Source organism: Archocentrus centrarchus, chromosome 14 (genome assembly GCF_007364275.1).
Source record: "Archocentrus centrarchus isolate MPI-CPG fArcCen1 chromosome 14, fArcCen1, whole genome shotgun sequence".
Taxonomy (NCBI): domain Eukaryota; kingdom Metazoa; phylum Chordata; class Actinopteri; order Cichliformes; family Cichlidae; genus Archocentrus; species Archocentrus centrarchus.
In genome coordinates, this window is record NC_044359.1 from 37,683,897 (window position 1) to 37,703,230 (window position 19,334).

Genomic DNA, 19,334 nt, shown 5'->3' on the forward strand with positions numbered 1-19,334 from the left:
CAAAAGCACTCTCAGATGAAGCTGTACATAAAGAAATGGGCACTTGAAAGGTGATATTCTACGAAGCAGATCCAGAAGGATTAGGGATTAAAGGATAATCAGAACCAAAAATGAAGGTAATCTTAACCCTTTATTTACCACAGGCCCAACAGCACTTCAAAAGTGCCACCATTTGTGGATTTTGGGCAACAATTACCAGAATAACTTTATGTTGTTTGCGAAGCGCAATTTCTCAGCTTTCTCAGCGTTAATAGTATAGACTACCTGAGGAACACTGAGTGAGGTACCCCCAACAATCCAGACACTCAGAGAGAGCAGAGTTCTGAAGGAAAGGTCTTGATGCAATGAAAGAAGCACAGTCTGTGATGAAAGCTCCAACTTTGGCACCAGCATCATGTCTGACTCACTTGTTTCCCTCGGTAATGACTGAATAGTTAATGAAATGTATCCTTCCCAGGAGAACTGGGCGTTAGACAAATCTGGGTTTGTTATCACTGCAGGGGCTGCTGGGGTAGGAAGGAGCACTCAGAGAATGCTCAAATTTCTCCTCTTTTAATCTCTTTCCACACAAAGAATCACACCTGCCAGTAACCACTTTCTACCACACTTGGCTTCTTGCTTTCCTGTACCTCGACCTGTTTTTTCCCTCTTCAGCAAATATAACATCAAATGCAGCTGGTGTCTAGTTTTATTTCAGTCTTTTGCTAATACCCTATATATTTTCTGTGGAAAGCTTTTGTGCCATAAATGTTGTTTTTATCCTTAATATTTTACACTGAACTTGATATATCTCTGGACCTTTTCCAAATGATACTGATCAAATAATTTTTTCAAATGTGCATTAGTTGTGCCGATGTCAGTCTAAAAAGCCTGAAGTTCTACATAAATCCTCATATTGGCTGAGTTCTTTGGTTTCTCATAACCGGTAGTGTCCTGCCATGTCTTTCCTTGCGGCTCACAAGATACGTAAGATTTGAGGATTGCAGTTATTTTTGAATGAAGTATCAAAGTCTGGACAAAGTTGGATTGGTTACGTGTTTTTTCTTATGCACAAAAAAGATGATTTATTTGCATTACGTAAAAAATTATATCAATATATATCAGCTGGTAGTATTTATACATAAACCTATAGATAGAGCATGTTTTATTTAAAAAGGAAAAGGATGGGGGTCACATTTTTAAATAAATAGCAGTAACACTTAACTGCACACTGTTAAGCATTAGTAAGGCATTAGGAAATTCCTAAATTATAATTTATAAAGCATTGCTCCTACATTAGTACACACTAGTATGTAATTTATATACACAGATAGAAGTACTTTATTCTTAATTAATAAACCTGTATATAAATGATTAGTAACAGCATCTTTATCATTTACAAATGATGGATTAATATATATAAATTAAGTATTACATCAGGGACAAACCAGATATTTAGGAACCATTAATAGTTCATGGTATTATTCAGAAAGCCTAAGTAAATAAAGTGTTTAGATGTACATTTATACATAACATGCACACTAATTATTATTACTAAGTAATTTTTTTAAAAATTGAGTTGTTTTTTTTTAACTTTAAATATATTTATATTGTATTGAAATAGCTTTCTTTTATCACACGAGTTAATATTTCATAGAGGTTCACAAATAAGTGTAAACACCACAAAGTGTCCATCATTAAACTGATAATTTAGAAAAAAATGTCTGTGGGATGTTTAAAAGTTTAGAATGGGGTGGGCAATATAGCCTCAAAATGATGTTATGGTATTTCAGTGAAATTTGCAATACTAGTATTTCTAAAAATATAGATAAAAAAAAAAAAGCACTTCACGTTTTGTCTGTATTGGCAGCTTTCATTTATTAGTGCAAACAAAACAAAGGGTGTTTTCCTTCCTCCTCTCCCAAAGACTCACGTGGGTGGCTGTAGCTCAGGAGGTAGAGAGTCACCTACTAGGGCTGCTCGATAATGGAAAAAATCATAATCACAGTTATTTTGGTCAGTATTGATATTATGATTATTTAACACTCACTGACTTCGTAAACAAACTGCATTTATTGCACACAAAGAACAATGAATACCTTGAAATCTAGTGCATTTCTATAATCTCTTGAAAATGAATACTAAATTTAAATTAAAAAACTGAATATATAAAAATATAAATACAATAAAAAATATATAAATAAATACATTATAAATTAAACACAAATAATAAGTAGAAAGGTAATTCCGGTTATCACGACTAATAATACATGGAAGAAAAAGGACCAAGTTATTTAGACCAAATAAATTCTCACATTTTAGTTCCTCAGCATACTGACAGATCCTGCACATGTACTCAAAAGGTTTGGTATTAACATTGGTAGTCCACTCGATTTCCGGGTTTTTTGGCGATGACTCAGGGTCCGGTGTGGTGCTAATTACACCCACAGAGCAAATATTGGTAGGGACATCTCTCCACCGTCCCTTGCTAATAGTGCCCCGTGGTTGGGAGGGGCATAACGGACATGATTTGTTTTTTCTCAGGAGGTGCAGGGCAGGTTACAGTATAGATTTCCCACTTGATATCTGACGGCAGTTGACACATAATGTACCTGCACAAGCATAAGCACCGGCAACATCGCTGGCCGCTTACGGAGGTTACGTTGTAGGGCCGCAAAGATTCAGGCCCCATTTACACGTTTTGACATTTTTTTTTTTTCTTAATAAAGCTGCTAGACAGGATAGGTTTAGCAAGCGGGCTGTCTCGATGACAAATGCGTGCCCATCTCAGGAACAGGGCAGCGCCGGACACAGCGTTCACGGTAAGTGGGTGTGAGCTGTAATGGCTATAGTGTAATTAAAAAGGCCGTGTAGCAAAGCGAGCAGTCACATGAATGGCCAACCCACCTCACATGGTGGTTCACCTGATGGGGCAACCGGGAAACTAGAAAGGGGGGTGACACCGGGTGCCCAAGTTCCATTGAATAATACACAATTTTTTTATTTTTATTTTTTTGCCCCGCACCCTAAAAAGGATGATGGAGTATTGTTGTTATCCCACTGGGTAGGCAGCCATTTCAACTTTTGTGAATGTGATAACTCGAGAACACTGATGTACTAAGATGTACAAATTCATAACATAGATGCATCTACTGACAATCTCAGACAAGTTAGTTCTTACCATGAGAATGCCAATCGCAGAAAATGACCGTATTCTCAATGGTTTATTTTTATTTTGTTGTTTCTTATTCCTGGTTCTTACTCAGCCATTTGCTTCTAAATTGATATGATGAATAAAGACACTAAGGCTTATATGCACCCCATTAAGATATACCATGATATTGTACTTATGTGTTCTAGAACTTGTACTTCCAGGGAATTTGTGCCAACTTAAAATTCTACTGCCTGGGGGTAGCACTGACAGCCAACTGTACAGTGGGTGTTTTGAGTGTTTAAGGCCCATTTGGAACATTGTTTGTCCTTTTATAGTGTGTTCTATGGAGAGTTCTGTATTGTATAAATAGCCATTTTAAAGAAGTTTTGATCTGGGATGATGGAAAGATCTCGCTCCCATTTTGCTATTGGGACGAAATTTTTATAACAATTTGGGGTAGAAAAAATGACTTGTTACTCGTGTAGGTTTTTCCTAAGTTCAGTTGATTGGGGTTAAATCTTTCTTGTCCATGATGGACTTCATTTGCATGTACTGTACTGCATGTAATTTACTGTCCATCCATCCTTCCATCCATCCATTCTCTTCCGCTTATGCCGGGCCGGGTCGTGGGGGCAGCAGCCTAAACAGAGAAGCCCAGGCTTCCCTCTCCCCAGCCACCTCCACCAGCTCGTCCGCGGGGACCCCAAGGCGTTCCCAGGTCAGCCGAAAGATATAATTTCTCCAGCATGTCCTGGGTCTACCCCGGGTCCTCCTCCCGGTGGGACATGCCTGGAACACCTCACCCAAGAGGCGCCAAGGAGGCATCCTAATCAGATGCCCGAACCACCTCAAGTGGCTCCTCTCAATGTGGAGGAGCAGCGGCTCTACTTTGAGCCCCTCCCGAATGGCTGCATTCCTCACCCTATCTCTAAAAGAGAGGCATAACTAAGGGAGGGTTCAGGGTCACCTGATCCAGCCCTAACTATAAGCTTGATCATAAAGGAAAGTTTTAAGCCTAATCTTAAAAATAGAGAGGGTGTCTGTCTCCTGAATCCAAGCTGGGAGCTGGTTCCACAGAAGAGGGGCCCAAGTAAGCCAGCAGTCTGAGAGCAAAGTGCTCTATTGGAGTGAGGTCTATTTTAGACCTCAAATGGGTAATGTTTGCATCTAGCAGTAAATATTCGTGTGCTCTGTATCATTTTTTCTTTTTCTGTTGTGGGAAACTGCTGGCCTTTCACTTTCATTTGTAAATGCTTTCTAAGGCAATGATAGTTCTCACTTTAGATAAGGTCACACAATATGCTTTTTTAACAGTGTGTAGTTATTATAAAGTCTTATCTCAGTAGCAAGTAGTTACTCACTAGTGAAGAATTTCTCTTTGTTCCTCTAGAATGAGGGCAATAATCATATCTTTGTGTCACTACAGACACCATCTGTCATGGCTTTCCCTGCAACCACACCAACGGGCATGATGACATATGCAATGGTAAGTAAACTGTGACTGTATGTAGAGGAGGACTTCACTTTCTGTATCACACACTTTGCAAACAGGCAAGGAGGAGACTGTCATATATTATTATTCTGCCACATGGTGAGCTATAATGACTGATTTTTGAAGTCAGAACAGATGGTATCATATGTGTTTACAGAAATTATCATCTCATTGAAGATGATTTTAGTACTTTCATCTGTTTCACAGAGGGAAGAAATCTGCTTTGAATGACTGTAAATAAACATTTATGTTGATACCACCTTCAGGTGACACAACTGGCCCCGTTGTTTTTGGAGGGGAATTAATGCTAGAATTCATTCACTCGTCATTTACTGTTTCTTTCCCATCAGCCTCCCCAAATGGGCTCCATGATGATCACACAGCCCACTATGATGTATACTCAGCCTGTGATGAGGCCACCCAACCCCTTTGGGCCCAGTCCAGGTGCACAGGTAATGAATATATGTGCCACTGTTTCTGCATAAGTATATTATGATAGTGAAGTCCACAAATTTAGGTTCAAAGTATTTTTCTGAACATTCAAGAACCAGATTGCAGCAGAGAAGATTGTTGTGTAGTCATCACAAAAATGAAATGTAAAAACAGCCATCACTCTTTCATATTTGACTGGACTAGTGTCCCAAGTCTTTGTAGGATTTTAGACCGTGATGGAAATACAAACAACCATCAGTTGGTAGGAACCTTTTGCTTGATGCTTTGGAGTAAAAGTCACGAGTACTGTGGATGGAACCGTGGTTTTTGGGGTGCCTGTAACTCAGGAGGTAGAGCAGGTCGTCTACTAATCAGAAGGTTGGTGGTTCGATCTCTGACTGCTCCAGTCTGCATGCCAAGGTATCCTTGGGCAAGATACTGAACCCCAAGTTAGATGTAGAAAGTCCTTGTGTGTGAATGGGTGAATGATACATGCTGTATAAAGCGCTTTACTCATGTAGAGTAGAAAAGCACTATATAAGAACCAGTCCATTTACATTTTTGATTTTAGTATAGCAGTGCTATATGGTTTTATCTGCACCTTCTTCTTACGGTGTCATGTGATTGAGATGAGTTTAATGCTGCATGAGTTTAATGTTGTAATGCTTTGTATTCACACGTGCACTCCTAAATACATTTCATCTGCAGGTCATTTAGTCGCTAATCAGGGATTAAAGCATAAAAAATATTTTGATGGAGCCCCTCGCTGCTGAACGGGTGACCGGGAGTTTCTGTCATTACCAAATGATCGCTAGTGCTAATCATGGCACCCACTAGCAAACTGTGGCGATAGAGATCTGTTCTGGTAGCTAACAACTGAAAATCTCAGCTCAGCGAGCACAACACAGACACACACACACACACACACACACACACACACACACACACACACAAGTGTGTTTTGCTATATTTGTGGGGAATTTCCATTGACTTCCATTCATTTCTACAGCCTAAACCTTACCTTTACCCTTTTCCTAACCCTAACCATCACATACCTAACCCTAACCCTAACCTAAACTCAATTCATACCTTAGCCCTAACTCTGACCCCTGACCCAAAAACAGGGTTTCCCCTTGTGGGGACAAGGTTCCAGTCCCCACAAGGAGCAATTGGTCCCCACAACGTAGTATATGTCAGGAAAATTGTCCCCACAAGGTATTATAAACATACACACACACACACACACACACACACACACACACACACACACACAGAGGTGTAGAGAAACGTGTCAGCGATGATCCACTCCGTGTTAAAGGACCCTTTATGAGCTTTAATGTTGCTAATGTGGGTGAAATGCTCCACTTACACGGTGACAATTGAAGCAACAAATTTGTGTTGAGGATTTTTTTATAATCAAATTATTCGAGTTACTCAAATTGTTGCAGCCCTAATCTAGATTATTTAAGCTACACAGATTAAACGGCTAGCAGAAACAGCGAAACACCACTGCGCTCTGAAACAGGAAGTGATACGATACCGCAGTGAGAGCCAACACCAAAACTGTGTCCTAATTCTGGGGCTCGTCTGCGTAGACCGGGTCCTTCGAAGCCCACAAAGGCCGGAAATGAGCAGCTGTGAAATTGGGGTCTAGCCTTCATATCTGCGTCACCTGCCCTTACCTCAGGATAGCTCCTGTTGCCTAGTAACCGTGACAGTGCAAAGGTACAGCTGTGGAAAAGCAGCTGTTAAAATGGAGCTGAACTTTTTCTCTTTTTAGTGGTTTATTTAATGGCAGCTTTAATTCAAAATAAGCTGTTAAAACAAATATAACACATTTCAACATCAAGGAATAAAGACGAACGAATGATTCATTTCCAAATATATTAACAGCTCTCTAGTAAGACATTAATGTTGAATAAAACTATCCAGTTATGAAGCTTAACTTTAACCTCAGCCAAACTGATTTGCTCAGGAACAAATGAAACACTGAAATAAACCAAACATCAGCTGTCAGAGATCATCTGAGGGAGTTATATCTGTGTTTAAAGCCAGCGGGGGTTTGAAAACGATGTCCCGGGACTCGGGCGTTGTCTCCAGGTATAGCGAGCTGCCTGGTCAGCTGACAGCCAGTGAGGCGAGCTGGTAGAGCAACAGCAACAGACATCTCCAAAAATGTTGGAGCACTTTTTGCAATAGATTAAAACGAGCTGATATTTGAGGTTTACACATTTACATTCTCGCCTGAAAACATCTTAAAAGTTTATTTTGTGTCACAGAAACAGTCATATTTCTGACTTCTAACGCTCTCCTCCACCATTGTTGCCTTTGAGTTTTGATGTGGAATGAGTCATGGGATATGGTAGGCCACGAAGGATAGACCAGACCCATCATTCAAATCTGGGAAAAAGGAGGACGCATTCGATGACTGCATTTGGAGGAGTCTTCGAATATGGACAGCCTCCGTCGCCTCGCTGTGACCTAATCGGCACACAAATGCGGCCTTTGAATTTGCAGCCCCTGAATTTGGACACAGCTCGAGTGCAGTGTGGTTACATCACTGTATGGCTGGCGTTTTTCAGGGGGGAAGCCCCTTCATTTCTTTGGGTTCTTTACTGGTTCTCTTTCTATCTTGTTGTGTTTTCATCCTCTCTCCTTCTTCCCTCTGTCACTGAGTCACCCACACCTTATAGCCCCTCCTGTCTCACCTCCCTCAGAGCACGAGGGAAGGACCCTGCTGCAAAGCTCTTTCTCTACAATTTGTTATAGAGCATCTTTAGATGCAGCTTAGCTTATGTGCCATTAAAACGTCAAGTGGTCCACACAACTGGGACAAGAGAGTTGCAATTAATTCTACTGATCGAGTGAAGCTGACTATTAAATTGATGATCTTTGCACACACTGCACACCCATTTGGTTTTCTGGCAGGCTTCTCTCACTCCTGTAAGATTTGGCCTTAGTTGATTTTTTTGATACTGGTTATACATCGCTGGGCCTGCAGCCTTTTTCCACATGCTTTTTCCCAACCCCAAAAAATGCTGACATTGTGTTTTTTGTTTTTCCTGTTCTTCCCAGATGCAGTTTATGTAACCAGCGGGGGGGAGGAGGAATCTTCCACATCTGAAGATGATTCACAGCAATGTCAATTATCCAGGCAAAGTTGCTGTTTGCGTCTAATGAACTTGCCTCTATGGGAATGAACAGCTCAAAAAAGACTTGTTGAATAAAATCAACACTTGGGGCAGCTCTGGCCGTTTCACAGAGGCTTCACAGAGGATGTTGTGCCCATCTTGTCATGTCTAAGTCATAAAAGGAGAGGAAACGTGTGTGCTGCCATTTAAAACCATGTGACAGGGACATATCCTGACTGTGTCCTGCATTGAGAGAAACACAACATCCAGAGGGAGCGCTTTCTGATATCACTGTTTCATGTTCCAAGGGGAAAACAAGCTGGTTTGTCATCACACCACCTGTTTGCTCTTTGAATTGTCTTTTTTGTTCCTCTTTCTCCAGACGAGGCTGGGAGAGTAATTTCTTTCAATGATCAATTATGATTAACTTCTTAAAACACCCTCATATTAGGACAACAAGCAAACTCCTTTTTGATGTATTGCTTGCAGTAGACATTCCTTGTGTATGTTTGTATTTATTTATGATTACTTTAAGAGAGGATTACATAAAAAAACAAGAAGCAAATGTAACTACTCACTGGCCTCTTGCTAGAGGGAGGTCTTCAGGTTTATACATAGTTATTCTTGATTGTAGAACTGGATTTTGAGTGGTTGAGGTGATTTTTAAAAATAAGTTAATATAAAGAGATGTCATGTTTTGCTGTTAGGGCACTAAATATTCTTTGTACTCGCATGATGCTTGTACACTTGTGTGGTTCACTGAGAGATGAGTATGAATGTAATAATTCATTAGCACCAACAAATGATTGGGGTCAGTTTCTGTGAATTTTCACATCAGTAAGAGGATTATATTTTGTGATCAAGGCAGCATCGCATTGGAAAGGAATCCACATTTATGCTTTTGATCCTTGGCATGCCTTTCATTCTTAGATTTATCGAAGCTCCCAGTTGGCCTTCTTCACCTGAACGTGCAGGGACTCTTTCATGCTCAGACTTGGTCTTCATAGGGGAGCATTTGGATGTTATGGATGAGATGGGACACGGTGAGACACTAGGAATATGATTGGCTCACACCGGGTTGGGGGGGGGGGGGTCAGTTAAGCAGGAGAATAGAGCACTGTTGATCAGTGCTTATATAAAACTGATCCTGCCAGTCACAGGAATGGGTGGGCACGGGTGTGAAAGATGGCTTGAACATGAAAGTGCCTCTGAATCCATTAACTTTTGTGCGTTGTCCCTACAGATTATATTTGTATTTTTTTTCCAATAAAGTGCAAGCTTTCACACTTATGTGGCTTCATGTTTATTTACACTTTAAACTCATCAAAGGTACCAGAGCCCAGTGTATCCTGACTTTATTCCTGGGCACTAGTATTAATTCATCCTGCATGAGCTAAAAATAAAACTGTTGGGGTTTTTTTTGATTGGTTGGTTGTCCCAGTACATAGTATGTCACATACATGCTTCTCTGGCCATCCTGACCCACATATTGTCCCATATCTCCTGGTAGTTTGTATGATGTAGTATTGGGCCTCCCATCTGAATGCAGCCAGGACAGGGCTTTCCAGTTCCTTGTGGAGGTCTTGGGACACACCCACTCTGGACAATGTGGATTGTTCAGTTCTTAATACCTGATGTAGGGTTTGAACATAGTGATGTCAAAGGTTAAAACAACTACATTCATAAGGTCACAGTCTATGAAAGGGTGGCCTTTACTGTCCTTGTCACTCAGAACAGCCTAAGGTCAAAGGGATCACCAGAAGCTCTTTTTTGTTTTGTTTTTGTATTCTTAGCACATGACTTTGCTTACATATGGAGAGTAAGTAGAATAAAGGCTATTATTGTCCTACAGCAACAATCACAACTAAATTTGTATATGACTTTTTTCTAACAGTTTCCAACAAATAAAGATACTTAATTTGTCCTCTATCTCCTTCAAGGTTGCCACCTTGTGAAGTGCTGTGAATCTTACAGCTCATTGGATGTCCTGTTCTGACCACTTGAGCATTTGGATCCTTGCTGGATCTCCTCCACTTTGAATACTACATGCAGCAGATAATCTAATTCTGTCCATATTCAGCATCCTTTGTTAAATATATCCAGTATTCCATCTCTGTACATGTCTAAACCATCTCAGCCTCGCTTCTCTAACTTTGTCTCCAAACCACTCGGCCTGAGCTCTATCTTCATTTGCATCCTCTTAATTTTCAAAGTCAGCAGTTTCCTGCTGTCAACTACATTCTTCCCTGACACAACCTTGCAGTCTCTGTACCTGCCTGAACACCGCCTCATCACTCCTGTTCCCTTCACCTGCATGTCCACTGACGTTTTCTAAGTAATTGGCAGGAAAATCTGGCAAGTAAGTGTTTTGCAGCTCAGAAATCCCCCAGCCTCTTGTGTTGGTGCGATCAAAAAACTCCTTTCACTGTGCCGTGTTCCAGCACAGTGAAAGGAGTGCTTTATAATGCAAAGCAAAGACCCTACAATATTCAAGAGTGGCTCACACAGTACTTTATGAACCAGCACTTCGCAGTGGTGTGAATGAAGAACTTCCTTTAAAGAGTAAGAGACCTCAGGGATGGGCAGCTGATACCAGTTGGGGATGAGAAGATGGAAAAGTAAAACAAAGATGTACAAATGTGCAGTACTGGAAAACAAGAACAGTGGTTCACTCGTCTGCCTTCACACACGTGAATTTGAGTGGCATCTCACTCTTAATCCAAAGGGTTTAATATGAATTCAGCCCACCCTTTGCAGCTGTTTTCACTAATGTTTGTAGAAGCAGTCTGCATGCCCACGTGCTGGTTTATACACCTGTGGATGTGACTGGAACACCTGGATTCAATGATTTCAGTAGGTGAGTGAATACTTTTAGCAACATAGTGTATACTAATACACGATGAGTGGGGAAGTGTCCAGCGCATCATGAGTAAACCTTCCAAGCAGCAGAAGAATTTTTAATAATTACAGTGAGCCAAAGAAGAAACACTAATGTGGGAAAGTGCGAGCTCTCTTTTTAGTTGCTGTGGTTTTGGATCAACTGAAGGCTTTTCAGGGAGCTTTTAAGGGGGCATTATTTTGGGACTTGGAATTTAATTTGTGGGAACTGACCTTCTGCTCCATGATTATGGAGGCTTCTGCTGCTGAACTCACAGGTGCAGCAGCTCAGCACGCAGACCTTGAAAGCTGCATCCGGCTTGGCAGAGCCTCTCCACTGCCACTGAGGAGATTCTTTGTTTTTCTGCCACTTCCTCTTAGTCTAGATGCAGCAGTCAAAAGATGCAAGTGTGTGTTTGTAAGACACCGACGTTCACGATAGACTTAATAAGAGAGTAAGTAAATGCCTCACTGTTGAAGATAGCTACCCTTAATTTAGTTCCTCTTCTCTTTGATTAATTGTAGTGGTATAAACAGCATCTCAGTCATTACAGCAACCTCAGACCTCCTCCTGTAGACAGGAGCCTTCAGAGAAAGAAAATTATTTCTGATGTAAAATCATGTCTTTAAAGGAGTTTTGAGATCAAGAAATGCATACAGATAATGGAGTGTTGTGGCATGTAAACAGGATTGTGACAATTATTATTGCAAAATTTCTACTTTTAATATTGAAACAATGTTTTTCCTTTTAATCGGTGGAACAGAAAGTCAGTTATTGTGGAGTCTGACTTTGTCCTTCTGCCAAGCAGCACCCAAAGGTTCTGAGGCGCAGAGATGAAAGCTCAGTCTGGTCCAGCCCGTGCTGTTTTATCCCTCATAGCCACCGCTGTGGAAATGTTGTGTGTGTCGTGGAGGGTTTGATGGGTTTGAAGTGGCAGCTTAGAACCTGCTGATAGGCCACTGGCAGAGACAGATGTGACAGTTGCAATACCTTTACCTAAGTGCATCAAGGTGGGTGGATTCACAACTAGTTTGCAACCATAAAACTCACAGATGATACAAATACAAAATAATACTGAGCAATGATGTAACTCTCTGCTGTGTACAAAATGGTACCACACCATTAAGCACACTGTGATAATTGTTTTTCAGAGGCTGAGAGATCTGCTGATGCAGCTCCTCTGAAGTCAGTAAAATTGAAAATCTGTTCAGTGTTCCAGCTTCTCCGACGGAAACAAAGCTGCATCTCTGTCTGGTGTTTCATTTATGTTACACATTGTTATATGTAACGGATGGATCCATCCATCTTCTTCTGGTTATCAATTTCTTGAAATTCTCCTGTACTGTTAATACCAATGATCATGAGCTGAGCGTTATGGTCAACAGAATGAAACTCTTCTGCCATCCTGTGGCCAAACAGTGAAGCTGCTGGCAAAGCTATAATTCCACAGGGAAAAAACAAAGTATTACTTAGTACCCTGATCCTTTAGAAACAATAAATACACCAGTGTATTTATTGTTTTAGGACCAGAGGTTTGAGTTTTGTCTCTTTTCAACATGTTCTGGTTGTTTCTGTTCTTGGTTTCAGTTTTTTTGTATTCCCTGACTTCCTGTGAATTCCTGCCCTCCTTGTGTTTCCATGTCTGGTTTAGTCTCCGTCTTTGTGTTTCGTGAGGAGCAAATCAGTCTTTACTGCAGTCTTTCAAATGTGTCTCACATTAATTGTCTTTTTATAGTCAAACATTTTTCCAAAGTGCTTAAAAAACAAATATTAACAAATATTAATCAGTTAAGTTAAGAAGAAAGGTGGTGCAAACACTGGAGCCGAGCTGTGACATCATCAAGTACGCTGGTGTTCCAGTCTTAAAACAATAAATTCGTTAATCACATTAAAGTTACGTGACTTAATGCAGTTCAGGTTTTAAAGCCTTTACTTTAGCACCTTAGCAGAATGAGAACTGATTTTAATGTTTCAGAGTTTATTATGATTTCATGGGTAATTAATGCTAATAATATATCCTGGTTTTCAATCTCACGTTTAGTGTCCTGTACAAACACAGTTACTTCTGTCATGTTGCTGCTGTAGAAACAAGGAGACGGTTCACTTTTAAAGCTAAAAGGTTATTCACAGTGAGGTATGGCAATAGTTAATATCCCAACTTAACCATTCTGCACTGAAGCTAACAGTTAAATTACATCTCACCCTAAACAAAGCCCCTAATAATAATAAGACAGGCACTGGGGGGCCCCAGGTGCCCGAGAACCGCCCGACACCCCGCAGGAACCTCCACACACTGATGAGGCCCCAGGGGGCACAGCAAGGCCACACATACATATACGCACACATGCGCACACACACACACATCCACATCCACCCACCCCCTGAAGTGGGGGCGAGTGGACAATCTCTAATTTTGAAGAAATCTCTTACTCTACAGACAAAAAAACTTATGCAGCAGGAATATTTATAGACTTTAAAAAAGCTTTTGACACATTGATCACAACATACTATTCAACAAACTGGAAAGCTGTGGTATCAGAGGGGTTGGACTGAATTGGGTGAAGACCTGTTTAATAAACAAGCAGCAATTTGTAGAAATAGGTGAATACAAATCAGCCTGCATGGATATAAACTGTGGAGTTCCTCAGGAGTCAGTGCTAGGTCCAAAACTATTCATATTATACATAAAATGACATACAAGTCTCCAACATACTGAAATTTGTACTATTTGTGGATGAAACAAATATCTTTTGTTCAGGTGACAGTTTACATCAGCTTTTAGAAACAATCTTAACAGAAATGAATAAATTGTCATTAAATTTGAGTAAAACAAAAATTATGTGGTTTGGGAAACAGAGCAAGAAAAGGTATGTACAGAAAGGCTGTATGAGTACAAATTTCTGGGTGTAATGCTGGATCATAAAATCTGCTGGAAGCCTCGTGGTAATCGTGTAAAAGCAAAAATAGCAAAGAGCATCACCGTGTTAGGAAAAACAAGAACGTTCTGAACCAGAAATCATTGCAAATTTTATGCTGTTCAGTGGTGTTATCTTACTTGAATTATTGTGTGGAAATATGGGTAACACATACAAAAGCACACTACAGCCACTATGCACACTACAAAAAAGAGCAATAAGGGTAGTTAATAATGTTGGATATCTGGAACATACAAACGCTTTATTTTTAAGGTCAAACGTTGAAATTTATGGATCTGGTAAAATTGAAAACTGGTCAAATACAGTACAAAGCAAGAAATAATGTGTTACCAGAAAGCATTAAAAAATCTTCACAGACAGTGAAGGGGGTTATGAACTGAGGAAGGAGCTAAATTTTAAAAACAACAATGAGGAGCATGTGCAGAGCGCTCTGTGGAGTGGATCTGTGGAACAATCTAGAAGAGAACTTGAAAACATGTACCAAAATAAATCAGTTAAAAAAATTATATAAAACACTTATGAAGACCTATTAACGAGGTAGTGTTAAATATTTATATGGATGTTCTGTGTATATATATATATATGTATATATATATATACACACAGAACATCTGTGTATATATATATATACATATATACATATATATATACATATATATATACATATGTATATATGTATATATATATATATATATGTATATATATATATATATATATAATATACACATATATATATATATATATATATATACATATATATATATATACATATATATAGATATACATATATATATATATATGTATATACATATGTAATATATGTATATATAATGTATATATATTATATATATCTCTGTCTCTCTCTCTCTCTCTTCCTCCGCTCTCTCTGTCCTCTCTCTGTCTCTCTCTTTCTCTCTCTCCTCTCTCTCTCTCTCCCGCTCTCTCTCTTCCTCTCCCTCTACCCTCTGTCTTACATCTGCATCTGAAGGAAAAAGGTCACTCTTTTGAGGATGCCAATGTTCACATTTTGGACAGGGAAAACAGATGGTTTGAAAGAGGAGTGAAAGAAGCCATCTATGTCCACTGTGAACAACCATCATTGAACAGAGGAGGTGGATTACGTCACCAACTTTCCCCCGCTTACAGTGCTGTCCTGAGCTCCCTTCCCAGACGTCTCAACCCCCATTCACACCTTTGTTCCAGTGACCTCAATAGGCCACAGGAAACAATGGAGCGGAGTCCTAAATTGGTTTCAACTGTAACCACTGATTAAATATGACCCACGCCCCCTTCACACCTGGGCACATGTGTTCACGCACATGATCAATAGAGGGTCATAACCACCTCCAGGGGACTACGCCCACGGGGGTTTAAATACCTGGGTCTCTCCACCATTTGGTTGAGAACTGAAGAAGCCTTTCGGATGAGAGGTGAAACGTCTTCAAGAAACAAAAAGAAGTCCAGTCGCCTTTTTCAAGCTCCAGAGACTTTACAGGGATAAGTGAAGCCTAAGGCACTGCAGCCTGAAGTGACCCAAAGCCAATTTTTTTTCCCCTTATGCGACCTGTATCTGATCATTTCATGACAAATGCGACCCAGACAACTTGGTCCTAAATTCGATACGTATCTGATTTTTTTCAAATGCAGGTCGCATTCATCCGACCTACACATCACTGATACTCGACAAACATCACTATTCTGAGTCCTGCTGCAGGGAAGCGGGAAGAAAAGCAAACTTACTTCCACTAACACTGAGCACGCTCGCTACATGTGATGTTATCGCGTCCTCTGCTGCGCATGCAGGACACTTTTAGGTTCGTTTGCAGTTCACACACAGATCACATACAAGTCGCACATATTTGGAAATGTGAACGACCATGTAAAAAAAAATTGGATTTCACAAAAAAATCAGAATTGGGTCACTTCTGGCTGCAGTGTGAATGTAGACTTAGTTATTTTTAAAAATTCCCACAGGCTGTCAGAGAGGTGTTTATACTAAGGCTTTTATAGCAGTTATGATGCTTAATACTGGGCTAATGAAAGGTAGATCTGAGATTTTTACTTTTCCACTAAGTTCCTGTTGTAGATCCAACCATGGCCGTCTAATGAGTTTGATTTGATCCACTTTGAAATGTACTGCAATCTACTTCCTAAGAAAGAGTCATAAAAGTTTGGTAGCTCTAGACTGCTGTTGTGTTTTGGCTTTTGTTTTTAAACTGATTCCTGATGTTTGTTTTTCCATAGAAATTTAGAGATATTTGAATCTCTTAAAGAGAAGGTTTATTAGGGATCAGTAAAAACAAATAGTTGATTTTTGGTAAAACCATCATTTTCAATTCAATTCAATTCAGTTTTATTCATATAGCGCCAAATCACAACAAACATTTGCCTCGAGGTGCTTTGTATTGTAGGTAAAGACCCTACAATAATACAGAGAAAACCCAACAGTCAGAACGACCCCCTATGAGCAGCACTTGGTGACAGTGGGAAGGAAAAACTCCCTTTAACAGGAAGAAACCTCCAGCAGACCCAGGCTCAGGGAGGGGGGGTCATCTGCTGAGGGGGGAGAGAAAAAAAGACATGCTGTGGAAGAGAGACAGAGATTAATAACAATTAATGATTAAATGCAGAGTGGAGTATAAACAAAGTAAATAAGGTGAATGAGAAACAGTGCATTATGGGAACCCCCCCAGCAGCCTAGGCCTACAGCAGCATAACTAAGGGAGGGTTCAGGGTCACCTGATCCAGCCCTAACTATAAGCTTTATCATAAAGGAAAGTTTTAAGCCTAATCTTAAAAATAGAGAGGGTGTCTGTCTCCTGAATCCAAGCTGGAAGCTGGTTCCACAGAAGAGGGGCCTGAAAGCTGAAGGCTCTGCCTCCCATTCTACTTTTTTAACTCTCCCCATGAGTGATATATGTAAACTATATCAATGTGTGAGATCATCCTCTATTGTTTTAAATAGGCGGATATGGTTTAATTAAATTTATGCCTAAATATCTAATATTACCTGATTTTAGTGGAGTCCTGGAGGTGTTCTGAAAATTACACCTCAGAAGCAAAACTGTTGATTTGCTCCAGTTGAAGAATAATCTGATATAGATGAGAACTTATCTATAAATGTGATCATCTTTGGAAGAGAAACTCGTGAGTTCCCAAAGAAAAGTAATACATCATCAGCATAAAGGCTTATCTCGTGGTCTGTATTTTCTGTTTGAATCCTTTAATATTTGCATTTTGTCAGATTGTTGCTGCCAGTGTCTCAATGAAGATGACAAATAGTGAGTCAGAGAGTGGGCAGCCCTGCCTGCTGCCCCTCTGCAGACTGAAGCTTTGGGAAACAAGATCATTTGTTCTAACACGTGCATTTGGGGAGCTGTACAGTGTTCTGATCCAGTTTATGAACGATGAACCAAATCCAAATTTGTACAGAGCTGCCAATAAAAATTTCCACTTAACCCAGTCAAACGCCTTCTCTGCATCTAAAGAGACAACTGTGGTTTCTAATTTGTTAATGGAACAGTAATCTATTACATTTATTAGTCTGCGTGTATTATTGGCTGAGACCCTTGATGAAAGCTGTTTGATCAGGATATATTATATAAATGGTCATTTTTTCTAACCTTCGGGCATAGACAAATTATTTTAAGGTCTTCATTAATGAGTGAGGTTGGCTGGTAGCTGGATGGGAGTGTGGGGTCTTTGCCTGGTTTATATTTGGAGACAGTGTGAGATCGTTCTGAATCTGAGTCACCATTCTGAAAAAGTGAGTGCTAACTCAGACCAACAATTCTTATAAGACTGCTGGGAAACCATCCGGGTCTGGGGCTTTATTAGGTGTTGTGGGGATTTTTGGAATTCAGGCAATGAAAGAGGCGAATGCAGAGCTGCAGCCTGTTCTTCATTTAGTTTAGGTAGATTTATATTACACAGTAAAATGAGCACCACGGGCTAATGCCTGGCCACCAGACCCTCTCCCTCGAGCTGCACCCCAGGCCTGGGTCCAGGGTGGGGCCCCGGTAACCCTATCCTGCAGGGTAAACAGTTCCCTTGGTGACGCTTCCATAGGGGTCTTTGGCTCTTTCTCTGGCCCCTCACTGGGCTGCATCTGCAGTGATGTGGACACTGCACCGGCCTGTCATGGTGAAGAGAAAGCAGAGTGTGAAAGCGAAGCTGTCGATTCACTGGTTAATCCTCACCTATGGTCATGAGCTTTGGGTAGTGACTGAAAGAATGAGATCGCTTGCTCCAAAGGGTGGCTGGATTCTCCCTTAGAGATAGGGTGAGGAGTGCGGCCATTCAGAGTAGAGCCGCTGCTCCTCCACATCAAGAGGAGCCAGTTGAGGTGGTTTGGGCAGCTGATTAGGATGCCTCCTGGGCGCCTCTTGGGTGAGGTGTTCCGGGCATGTCCTACCGGGTGGAGGCCCCAGGGCAGACCCAGGACACGCTGGGGAGATTATATCTCTTGGCTGGCCTGTGAACACTGTGGAGTCCCTCTGGATGAGCTGGTAAAGGCGGCTGGGGAGAGGGAGGTCTGGGCTTCTCTGCTTAGGCTGCTGCCCTCGTGACCCGGCCCCAGATAAGTGGATGAAAATGGATGGATGCACAGAGATTTAAAAGGAGGCTACAGTAACAGAAGGACACAATATTTGGTGATGTCCATGGGTTCCAGACTTCAGGCAATCATAAAACTGCAAGCAACTTTAATCCAAGCTTACTTCATTTCAAATTTATTGTCACGATGTACAGACACAAAATTACAGTTGTGTCTGTATTAGGAATGAAGCAGGATCTGTATTAGGTTAGAGAATAGACCAGATCATACCCCAGGGACAACTACTGCTTGCATTAATACTCAAATAACAAAATGTAGAAATAAATAAAATTCCATTTATAGAATTAAAGCAAGAATCTTTTACACATTTGGTGTTTATTTGCCTGCTAATATTAGCTTTTTCAGATAATGACATAATGTCATTCACAAAGCTTTTACTGTTATAGATGAGGTCGTGCATTTTGAAAGCAGCTGAAATTAGTCAGAGGTCTGTTAAAGGAATCCACAAGATTTTCCAAATATAGCAAACTTAAGTTCTCATACGTACGTCTGCTGTTTTGAGGCAGACAGAAGAATGAAAGACAGACTGCCTGTGAGGACAGAAGAAGAGAAGGGAATGACTCATCAGTTGTACTGTCATGTGTTTGACGTTGTGGTGACTTGAATATCAAGCCACAAATCCCACAAATCCTCTGAATTCAAAAGAATGTGTTTGTATGGGGTTTAGTGAGATCTCCTCACTAAACACAGTGATGTCTGTTTTAATGAGGTGAATTT

The 19,334-nt window shown here is 40.5% G+C and overlaps 1 protein-coding gene across 1 annotated transcript in view; it reads left to right on the top strand.

Moving 5' to 3' along the window:
- Positions 1-9,478, top strand: part of LOC115791758 (phosphatidylinositol-binding clathrin assembly protein-like) — a 42,568-nt gene extending 33,090 nt beyond the window's left edge. The window contains 3 exon segments of the mRNA XM_030745990.1: positions 4,560-4,619; positions 4,976-5,077; positions 8,133-9,478. Coding sequence (XP_030601850.1) covers positions 4,560-4,619; positions 4,976-5,077; positions 8,133-8,147 — 177 coding nt within the window. The 3' untranslated portion in view covers positions 8,148-9,478.
- The last annotated feature ends 9,856 nt before the right edge of the window (positions 9,479-19,334 follow it).